The sequence below is a fragment of the Lynx rufus genome, unplaced genomic scaffold (assembly GCF_022079265.1).
Source record: "Lynx rufus isolate CCGP_SWC_20201006 ecotype Redwood Valley unplaced genomic scaffold, mLynRuf1.p SCAF_14, whole genome shotgun sequence".
Classification (NCBI taxonomy): domain Eukaryota; kingdom Metazoa; phylum Chordata; class Mammalia; order Carnivora; family Felidae; genus Lynx; species Lynx rufus.
The window spans coordinates 263,513-274,317 of record NW_025814828.1 but is presented as its reverse complement, the minus strand read 5'-3'; the positions used below and the strand labels follow the sequence as shown (position 1 = coordinate 274,317).

The window sequence follows — 10,805 nt, the reverse complement described above, 5'->3', positions numbered from 1 at the left end:
TTACACAACGCAGCCGGGAGGGGGTTTGGGGGGGGGGGACTCGGGGAGAAACAAAAAAGAGAAGGAGAAGTAAAACCTGGGACCTTGGCTACAAAACACTGTCTTCAAACTCGCTGCCCGGAGGAGGTCACTCACTCTTCCCTTCTCAGAAACAGCTCAGCCAGCAGCGTCACATCCTGACAGGCCCCCGGTCTTGCTCGGCCCACGCCAGACACCCCCCCCTCGGGTTTGGCGATGGGCCCCCAGTCGGCCGGGCCCGCAGCATGCAGGAGGAGGGTAATGCCCTTGGAATTCCGAAGCTGACGGGGTCAAGAGTGCACGGCTATTTTTTTTTAAATCTATAATATTTACAGTATTGCACTTAACTGCATTTCACCAAAGTTAATGCTGCATCAGTATCATACCTTAAAACCACCCGCCCCTGTGTCTCTATGCAAGTTATTTGCGTCTGAATTCTGTAAAACAGCAAAAAAAACAAAAAAACAAAAAAAAATCATCAATTCGGGAATCAAATGCTGGAAAAGTTATAAAGTCGCCTGTACTATGGCACAAGGAATCCTAAACTCGGTGCTTTGGGGCCAAACATGTGCGTGAAGACCGTGCTCGTTATTCAGGTTCAACCCCCTCCCCCCCCCCCAAAAAAAAAACGGTCCCAACCTGGGAGAACCAGGTCTCTCCCACCCCCACCCCACCTTGTGGAGGTCCTCAGACGCGGTTCCTTATTGCTGCAGAGTATGGCCCCTGCCTGGCAGGCGAAAGTCCACATTGAAATCCATACCCGTCCTGAACCTCCTCAGACGAAAAAGCAAGTTCGTGGCAGTGAATAAAAGTGTTGGTATCTTCAGCGGAGACCAGCCCCAGATCTTTTGTTTAATAGACTCTAAGATCTTCCAAAGGCGAGTAGGAAGCCACATGCACAGGGTAGGAACGCCGCCGGCAGCACAGGGGCGCACAGGGGCGCACGGGAGCGCACGGGGGCGCACAGGAGCGCGCGGGGCGCACAGGGGCACACAGGGGCTCCCGGTGGCGCAGGGTCCCAGGAAGTGGAGACAGCGCGCAAAGGGCTGGGTGGTCAGAGCGTCACCTGCGTTCTTCCGCACGGTCTCTGCGAGGGTCTGGCGGGGTCGTGAGGGCCCCGGAAGGCCCCCTCCCTAGGCCAGTGGTGGGCCCCACCCCGGGCTGCCCCGAGCGAGGAGGCCTTTGCCCCAGGGCCCGCGCGCTCGCTGCAGGGCGTCCGTGCGAACCTTCGGGGGGCGCGGAGGGGGCGCGTGCAGGACGCAGCGTGGGCGGGGTCGTGGGGCCGGGGCCGGGCGCGCGGCGGGCGGTGGGTCAGAGCCCCAGGGCCTCGGCGTGCTTCCGCGCCTTGAGCCGCAGGTCGGCGATGCTGGAGTTTTTGCTGTTGCTTTTGGCGGCGGCGGCCACGACGGCGGCGGCGGAGGCCGACTCGGCCAGGGACGCGATGGGCAGCCCGAAGGGCGGCGGCGGGAACATCAGGTAGGGCGCGTGCGCGGCCAGGTGCGGGTGCAGGTGCGGGTGCGCGTGCGCGACGCCTTCCAGCTGGAGCTGTGCCTGAACCTGGGCGGGCAGAAGGCGCAGTTAGGCCTCGTGTGCAACGGGAGGGACCCTGGGGCGTCCGTTTCTGGGGAGTCGTAGCCCCCTGCCCCCACCCCGGGGACCACCATCGACTCCTCTGCACCAGCCGGGGGCGGGAGAGGGGGTCGCAGCTGTGCTCCTGGCACGCGTGTCCGCGGGGGGCACTGGCTGCTTTGCGCCGTGGGAGCTGGAGAATCTGAACAGAGCCCGGCACCCACCCCCCCCACCCCCCGGTGGCGCCCACGCCCCTGTCCTCGCCAGCATCCCGGTGTCTGCATCTCCTCACGGGAAGCTCAACTTCTCTGAACTTGTGACTTGTCCCCACTCGACCCCTGGACTGCGGGGTGCTGGCCTCCTCTTACCCCCCTCCCCCGCGGGACGCCTCTGAATCCCACCCCCCCCCGCGCCCCAACAGCCTCATTGCAGCATGGCCTCAGGGCGGACCCCACTCTGGGCTGTAGGTCGTGTGGAGAGACCGCCCTCCCTGGGGAAAGACGTGCGCCCAGGCGCGGAGTGGGTGAGGCCAAGCGAGAGACAGGGACGCAGGCCCTTACCCAGCGCAGGCGCGGCCCTGGACTCCCTTCGCCTTTGGGCACCTTGAGTCTGACAGCACAAGGCGCCAGCGCCCCGCTCTCGGTGAGGGCCCTGTTTATTGACCCCTCACCACCTCTACCCGCGCCCTAGCGGACCCGCAGAGGCCCGTAGCAAACACAGGTCCAAATATAACCCCAGGCCTGCTCCCTGGAGCAAAGCCGTGCAGGGCGCGTGGTGAACACGCCTCCGCTCTGCCCACAGCACCCCAGCTCCGCCAGCCCGTGCGCTCACATATTCCCCCAACGGTGGGGCCCCAACCCGCGCGCCCCCAGGTCCCGCGCTGGCGCGAGTCCGGGGCACGTGAGCCCTGCGCTCTCGCCCCGGGCGCCCGCGCCTCGCCCCACGCAGGTTCCACCATCCACCGGTAGCTGCTCTGGAGCAGAAGGCAGCCCTCGGGGTCTCCGGAAACCCTAGACGTCCACGCCAGGCAGCCCTCAGCGCTGGGGCCTCCCGACTCCACTTGGAGCGGAGCCCCGATGACCCGGGCTCTGAGGTGGAGGGGGAGGCCCAGGTACGGGAGGGGGGCGTGGGGGGGGGGCGCAGACACCTCACTTGAGGCTTGGGGCAGGCGAGGTGGGGGGCTGGGTGTAGACGCAGGGCCTCCCGGCCAAGTACACCATCCCCGCGCCCCACCCCCAGCCAGGCCGCCTGGGTGGGTGGGATTTTTTTTTTTTCACTCCGATTTGATTTTTGTAAAATTGTGTTTGGGTTTAAACCCTGGCCCTCCCCAAGGTGACTCTTGGAGTTTTACAGCGTGATTTTAATACGTGCCAACGGCTCCATAAATGCCCCCTTGTAAAAGCGCCAGCCTTTCTTCCGCGGGGGCGGGAGCGGCGGGGGGAGGCAGGACGCCAGGGAGGCGGGGAGCTGGCGGGCCCCCGCGCGGCTCAGAAGGAAGAAAAACGGGCTACCTGTTGGAAAGGCATTCGGAGGGCGCCCATGTTCACGTAGGGGGCCACCCTGCAGGCGTCCAGGTGGCTGGCGGTGCCCAGGATAACGCCTGCAAGGGGAAAAAAGGAGCCGTGAGGGCCGCCGAGGTCCTCCCGTGTCTGCACGCGCTCCCCACCTCCGCACCCACCTTTATGCATCTGGTTCTCTTGCTTCCGGCACTTAGCTCTCCGGTTCTGGAACCAAACCTGAGGACAGAACAGAGACACGCGCGCAGCCCCGTGAGCCCGCCGGCCTCTTTCCCCCCAGGAGGCTAGGCGCACGGCGGCGCGCGCTCCGGTGCCAGGACACCAGGGTCGCAGGCGGGCTCCCTCCCGCCCCAGCCATCACCCCCCCCCCATAGCTGGCCACCTAGAGCTGCGGATTCCGAAAGTCGCTTCTGAGCCCTGCCTGTGTCCCCAGGTGAGGAGCCTTGACGGCTCATGTATTTAAAGTGGAAAAGTGCGCACCAGAACGGCGGGGTGGATTCGAGAACTTTCCAGGAGCAGTGGACGCCCTCTTCCACTCTGCCAGGCCCCGGGAGCGCCGGATAGTCCTGCTCGGAACCTTAGCTGCCCGCTAACAGGGCGCACAGACGCATAAAGAGCTTCTGATATGACCCCCCCACCCTGGTGCAATTCGGGACACCCTGAGTCCAGAACCCTCCGCGTCCCCAGTGTCCCTCATGCCCTCCTTGGAAGCCTGGAGGGTCCCAGTTAGCAGTAAGGACTCCTCAGCGTCCTGGATCCGGAAACACCGGGTCACCCCCAACGACTGAGGCCACCGGCCTCTCTTGCAAAATGTCTCATTCTTGGAGAAAGGGTATCTGCGGAACCTTCCCCAGTTCAGCTCGATTCGCAGGACCGATGTCAACATTTTGGAGCAAAGGACGCCCCACCAAAGTCCCCCCACCTCGTCCAGACAGCCCTGGTTCTTGAACCCCGTGGCCCCCAAGCTGTGCCTGCGGAAATCTGGAGGCCCCTCGTGCACAGTTTTAGCACCTGATTGTTCCTAACTGGCTTTCTCCCGCAGCTTTCCTGCCGCCCTCACTGGCACAGTTGTTGCAATGACATCAGGGGCCTCGCAGAATAATTAGCACAAAGCAAGCCTTCCCTTTGGCCAAACCGCCCGGACAGCTCGGCCCCGCTGCCCCCGACCCTGCACGGGGGAACCTCAGCAAACCCGGGAGGCCAGACCCAGCGGAGAATGTAAGAAACCTTCACTCTTCCTTCCCAGACTCTTCTGAGACAGCTTTTTATCCACGGCTGAGCCACCGCCCTCCCGTTTGAATCGGCCTTTCCGGAAGGCACGAAAAGCTCGGCCCCGCCAGGCTACATACGGGGAGCTTGGGAAACTTCCAGCCTGTTCCCCGAAAAGCAGTCCCAAAACGGTCCCTCCGACCCACCCACCCAGCAAGGTGGGCCGCACCAAGTTTCACTCCTGTGTGCAATCCCTGCATCCGTGGCCGGCCTCCCCGCACAACCCCGGGCGGTCCAGACGGCACGACTGCACCCCGGAGGGCCCCTCCGGGGCTCCTCCCTCTCCTTGGGGTGCCCTGCTCGGTCCTCAGAGGGGAGACCCAAACCAGGCGCAGGAGACAGCAAATTCTGCACCCACCCCCCCACCCCCCCCCCACCAAGGGCATTTTTCAAAACCAGAATCCTATTTAAACGTGGAAAGAAAGCTGTTCTCCCTTCAGCAGGGGTGGGGGGGGCGGGTGGGTGGAAATAACATTACCATGAATAAAAGTGATGAATTAGCCGCTGCGTGAAGCGATAATAAATCAGTCTTGGGGTGATTCACGATCAATTCGAATTAGTCCTGAATATGCTAAGGAGAGCTCAGTGCACTGGTTAAACACTTATTTCTTCATTAAGGACCAGTCACTGATTTCTTTCACAAACGCTGTAATCTGATTTCCTTTTGATTTCCATTACAGACAGTGAATAATGACATTTAATTTAGCTCTGCGCCATAAACCCAAAGATATTTGTTGTAATTAAATTACCGCCTGGTCCTGCGCGTGGTCTCATAACTTTCGATTATAACCCTGACAGCTGGGTGATACGAGGTCCCAGTACACGACTAAAAATAAAAGGTTAATAAAGACCAGCCTCTGTAGGATCCCCAATTTATGTACAGCAGATTTCCGCACTAAATTGAACCTCTACTGTCCTAACGGCACGGGACGGGCTGTGCCCAAAAGGGGCGACCCAGAGGGTTCAGGCACAGGAACAAAACACAGCTCCTTCCTGACCCCCTGCCTTCGCCGCCCGCCCCCTCGCCCTGGGCGCGCTGACCCATTCGTTTTAACTAATTGATGTTTACGAGCCCCTTTCCCCCTGGTGTTGATCCCCTGACTCTGTTCCCCGTGGCCCGCAGAAAATTGTCTCTCCCATCCCCGTGTTTCTTTTTATTATCATCTGCAGTCGTTAAGTTTTAATTCACCTCTGGATGGACAGCCACTCGCGCCCCTTCTCCTCCTCCACACAAACGCCCACCCCCCAGCCCCCCCTTGATTTTAGGGTTTTCTCAAGAGCTGCAGACACACGAGAACCAGTTTTCTGCCGGTGGGTCCCTCCTGCTAAGGTGCTGCGTGTAATAGACTGCTCAAAGAAATAGTGTAGAATTAAATTACAAGTAATTTATTTTTATAGAAACAGTACATCAAGGCCTGGGAGATATTACAGATCCCAGGCAGAAAGACACCGGGAGATAACATAAAAGTTGATGTCCCCCTCAGCGAAAGTTTAATCTTTTCATTAATTTATAGGGGGAATGCCTATCCATCTTGCCCGAGAAAGGTGGCCAGTGGGGAAGCCACTCTGGGCCCTGCCAGCCGCCTCCCCGTGCGGGGGGCCACTGATGCCCAAACGCACCGGACGCCCCCCGCCCCCGCGAGGGGTGGGGGGACAGGGTGGCCAGAGCTGCTGTGCGCCTGGGTCCCACCTCGCCGGGAGGCTCTGTCCCCGCTGGCTGTAGCCTAGAGCCGGCCCTACACGATTGCCTTGCAATCCTAAGAAACCCTTCCCTCTGCAGCCACACGGAAACGCCGAAGGGGGGCTGGGGACCAAAAACAATTTTCTTTTCCAAATTAAAGATTTCATAAGACACTATCTATACCACACGTTCGTGTTTTCGTTTGGAAAGTAAACTCGGGGGAGGGTGGGGACTGGTGTTTGAACGTGTTGATATTCCAACCCAACGGGGGAAACCCGTGCGTTCAAAGCCCTGCGCTTTTTTTTTCTCATGCCCCCCCCCCAGCTCCCCGTTTGGCAATATTAATTCCGTGTATTTAAAACCAGTCCCCAGAGCCCCGGGGATGCTGACCCCTTCTTCTCTCCGCCTGGCGCGCTGCTGTCGTGCCCAGAACCGTGAGGAAGGACGGGAACCTTCCAGGCCCCGGGCTCCCAGGCGGGGTCAGCATTCGGAGGACGCGAGCGGGAGTGAGTTTTTGCTATCGTGCCCCAAAAAGGCATAAATAAATTTAACCTAGCGGCTTTGCCACAGCGTCCCCTCCGCGCACGTGCCGCGCACGCCCAGGGCCCCCGCAGACACTGGCTCGCCAGATGGGGCTTTATGAATTCATGCGCCCGCGCCCCCGCCCCCCGCCCGCGCCCGAGCTAATCCGGCCCCGCGCGGGCATCAGCCGCGCTCATCAAGATGCCCGTGTGCGCGACTCCCCCCACCTGGCCCCTCGCCTCCCCTCCCTGGAGTGCAAGGGAGGAGGCTGGGGGCCGCGGAGAGGAGCTGTGCAAAGAGGTGAGGTCAGATCCCAGTGCCTGAGCACCTCCAGGTGGGGAGGGCGGCCGGCTCAGGCGGGGCACGCGCCCTGGGTGCGACCCGTGCGACCCGCGCGCACGCGAGGGCCCTGGGCGTCTCCGGGAGGCCCTGCGCTTCGGGGCTGGCGGGCTCCTACCTGCACGCGCGCCTCCGAGAGCCCCAGGCGCTGGCTGAGCTCCTCGCGCATGAAGGCGTCGGGGTAGTGGGTCTCGTCGAACAGCCTCTCCAGCTCGTTGAGCTGCTCCAGCGTGAAGTTGGTGCGGCTGCGCCTCTGCTTGAGCTTGGTCTGCCCGTCCTCGTCCTCGGACTTGACGTCCTCGCGCTTGTCCTTGCACTCGTAGATGCCTGCGGGGGCAGCGGGGGGCGCAGGGCTGAGGGCGCAGCGCTCCCCGGGCCGCCCCCGCCCTCCCCGTCTGCCCAGAAACACGGCCGCGCTGCGCGGAGGTGCAGGACCCGGCGAGCACCGCGTGCGCGCCTGCGGAGGAAGGGGCCCCGGCAGCCAACGCGCCCCGACTGCCTGACCAGCCCACCCCCACCCAGGGCTGCGTCAGGTCGATAAAGCGGACTCCAGGGGCAACCCACGCCGTTTGGTTATAACTCGGGCATTGGCGGCGCTGAGTTTCTCGGCCTAACCTCGGAATGGTTTCCTCAAGGTTCCCCTTTGCGCCTGTTGACATATTGACATAGCCGCATAGCTTAATCTCTCTCTCTCTCTCTCTCTCTCTCTCTCTCTCTCTCTCTCTCTCTCGGAGTGGGGTGCGAAATATTATTTTAAGTCAAACAAGTTTGGGCAGAATCGCCCTAGTGTGGGTCCCGCGAAGGGCACCGGGCGCACCAGCCGGGTAAGAGCCTCCCTCCCCACGCGGGTGGATCTGGGCCGTGCGGGCCCCTCCCTGGACTCTTTTCTCTCACCACACTCACACCCTCACGCTCAGCCCGGTGCCTGGGGGCGCATCGCTGAGCAAGGTCCCCAAGCTTACTGGCCTCCCGCTGCCCCCTCCGTACATACATCCAGCGATGGGGCACACAGCCACCAGGGCACCAAGCTTGGCACTTTCTTACTCCAAAAATTAGGAGAGCGTCTGTGTTTGCTGGTGGAGGGGACGGTAGGGGGCTAAGCGGCAGGCAGTTATAAGGCCAACATTGGGAGCCTAACCCGGAGACCTCGCCTTCCCACCTGCAGCAAAGGCAGCCCAGAAGTTGAAAATAACGTGATCACCCCAAAGCCCGGCTGGCGGGAGCCGCGCCTCCCGGGCCCCCTGTGTCTCCCTGTGCTTTCCCTCCGCCGCAGATCGTGCCGGGCACAGCCACAGAGCACCTCCGTGCCCTCCTGACTCGGCCCCCGGTGCCCAGAAGGGGCTAGACTTCAGGAGGCCCGCCCCAGGACCGCAGTCCTGAAGGTCTGGAGGCAGCACGCACAGAAGGCCTCTCCGTACCTCAGCCCGGAGCCTCGCCAAGCGGGAAGACGCGAAGCAGCCGTGGGGACAGGGGACACCCCCCCGGGATCCCCGAGCCGGCCTGGACACCAGAAGCCAAGCCCTGAGTCTGCCCGACAGCCTGCCCTCAGGCCTTCTGAGCATGGGACGCGGAACCCCAACTTGGCTTTGGAATCCCCTTTTGCCTCCGGAAAGCGTTACATGTGCAAACCAGCACCCCATTTCTGCCCCCACCGCGAATCCTGTCCTGGAGGCAGCCCTGATCCTTCCTTCCCTTCCCGTCCCTGAAGTCTGGCCCCAGGGACGGATCCCAGCTGAGCAGCTGGCCTTCAAAGGCCTTGAGAACCCAGGGCGGGCTCTGCAAAATCCACAGCTCGGCGGGACAGGCCGTGCAGGAGCCCAGGACCTCCGGGTTTCTGCAGGAAGCCAAAGGTCTCCCACACCACACGGCTCAAGCGCCAGGGACGTGAGTCCTGGGTGCTGGAAACCTCTGACCTCACGTGTGGGCCCGGAGTGGCGTCCAGCCAGGCCGTGTCTCCGTGAAAGCAACCTCTACATGAATTGCATGTGCCCTGCGGGGCGGGGGGGTGAACCCCGAAGTAAGACAGGCCGGGCCGAGCGTCCCCAGGCCACAGGAGGTCAGGGGCTCATCTCTAAGCCTCCAGCTTCCCTGGGTGGAGGCCTCAGAAAGATATCTGGGGCATCCCCACGGTCTCAAGGCCGCGGCCCAGAGCTCTGCCCTTCAGAGATCCCAAGTGTGGGGTCCCAGCGACCAGGACGCAGTGGCTTCACGGGGCAGGGCTGGCGGGGGTGGTGAGGAATGTCCTCCGTAGGGAGACCCTCCTGACCTCCCCCAGCTCTGACACCGTGTGCACCAGGGGGCGAAGCCGCTGTGTTTCCTCTTTGCAATGAAATATAGGCATTCGTAACAGTTTTACGCTGTGCCCCCGCCCGGAGAAATCCAGCCAGTTTTACGCCACTGATTTGCCGCTGCTGGTTGCCCTGTTTGTACGGAGACACCCCCCCCCCGTTGGGACCACCCCGTGCCCGGCTGGGAGAGCCCCCCATAAACCCGCCGGTTCCCCTCCTCCCCCCCATTCAGCAACAGGGCGAACCGCGGCGAACGTGGCTGGAAAAGCAGGAAGGAAGGAGGCCCGGGACGCGGTCCGCCCCGCAGCGGGGCCGGCTGTCCTCTCACAGCCTGGGGTCGGGAGGCCCCGCGCGCAACGGCCATGACCTTCCCGGGAATCCTTCCCTCCGCGTCCAGACCCCGGCCACCTGCGGGCACGCGAGTGGTTTTAATTTGCAGGCCCGCGTCAGCTCCGGGCTCAAGGGGGAAAGTTTCCCCTAAGAGGAAACTGAGCAGAGAGGTTCAGCGGGCGCAGGACGCAACGCTCCCTCCGGGACCAGCGGCCGGCGCGTCCTCAGCGCCGGCCCAGGTCGGACGCTGGGGCAGCCGGGGGGCGCTGGGAGAGACGCCTGGGATCTGTCGTGTGTGCGCTTGGGAGCAGACACTAGACAGCCTGGCGGGCGGGCGGGCGCGCACCCAGCGGCCCTACAGCCGACCCCGCCGTTCGGGCTCGTCCGCCCGATGGACTCCGACCCGGGAAAGTTCCCGCGGCGACGCCCGGCGCAAGGGCGCCGGGGAAGCCGGCCCGCCAGCAGCGCGCGGCCCCGGCCCGGCCCTCGCTCGCTCGGCTTCCCTGCCTCCCTTCCTCTCTGGCTCCGCCGCCGCGTCTTGGCGTCTCCTTCCTTTCTTACGAAAACACTGGCGACGGGTGGCCGGGGCCTTTGCGTGCGAGCGTGGCCGCACATTCAGAGTTGGGGGCGGAATTCTGGGCGAGCCGCGGCCCCCGGGGCCTCCCCGCGCGCCGAGCCAGGGCCAGGCCCGCAAGCGCGGCGGCGAGGAGACGCCGTCCCCGGGAGGGGCGCCCAGCCGCGCCCCGGCGAGCTTACCTTCCGCAGCCCTCCCCGTGCCGAACTCTTTCAGTTTGTCCTTGTCGCTGTCCACGTGGTCCTTAAACAGATGCACCGGGCAGTGGCCGCTGCCCTCCGTAAGGTCCTGGAGGCTGGACTCCGAGCTCCCCAGCTCCCGGGAGCGCGCCAGTCCGCTTTCCAAAACTTCCCTGTACGTGATCGAATCCTTCTTGCCGCCGCCGCCGCCGCCGCCGCCGCCGCCGCCGCCGCCGCCGCCCTCCTTGCTTTTCTGGTCAAAAGATTTGGATACAAAAGCCGTGAGTTCCTCCATGGCTGCCCGGGGGCTGCGGGGTCCGCGGGGGGCGCGGCGGGGCTGGCCGGGAGCCGGGCTGAGGTCCGCACGCCTCCCCGCGCGGAGAGGACTGTCCGTGTGAGGGTAGATCCCTTCTGGTGTTATTTATGCCTTTCAACTTGAGATCTCACTATTTATACACCGCTACCTCGGCCCAGCCCCCCGCGCTCCCTGTCTACAGCAATTAGGGCGCCCGGATCGGC

General features: G+C 63.2%; 1 protein-coding gene across 1 annotated transcript; it reads right to left on the bottom strand.

Moving 5' to 3' along the window:
- Nucleotides 1–1,329: 1,329 nt before the first annotated feature.
- SHOX (short stature homeobox) lies at nt 1,330–10,581 on the bottom strand. The gene is made up of 5 exons (XM_047076397.1): nt 10,290–10,581; nt 7,034–7,242; nt 3,266–3,323; nt 3,099–3,187; nt 1,330–1,575 (listed from the first exon to the last, which is right to left on the bottom strand). Exons 1-5 carry the CDS (start codon nt 10,579–10,581, stop codon nt 1,330–1,332), a joined length of 894 nt encoding a protein of 297 aa, XP_046932353.1.
- Nucleotides 10,582–10,805: the final 224 nt, after the last annotated feature.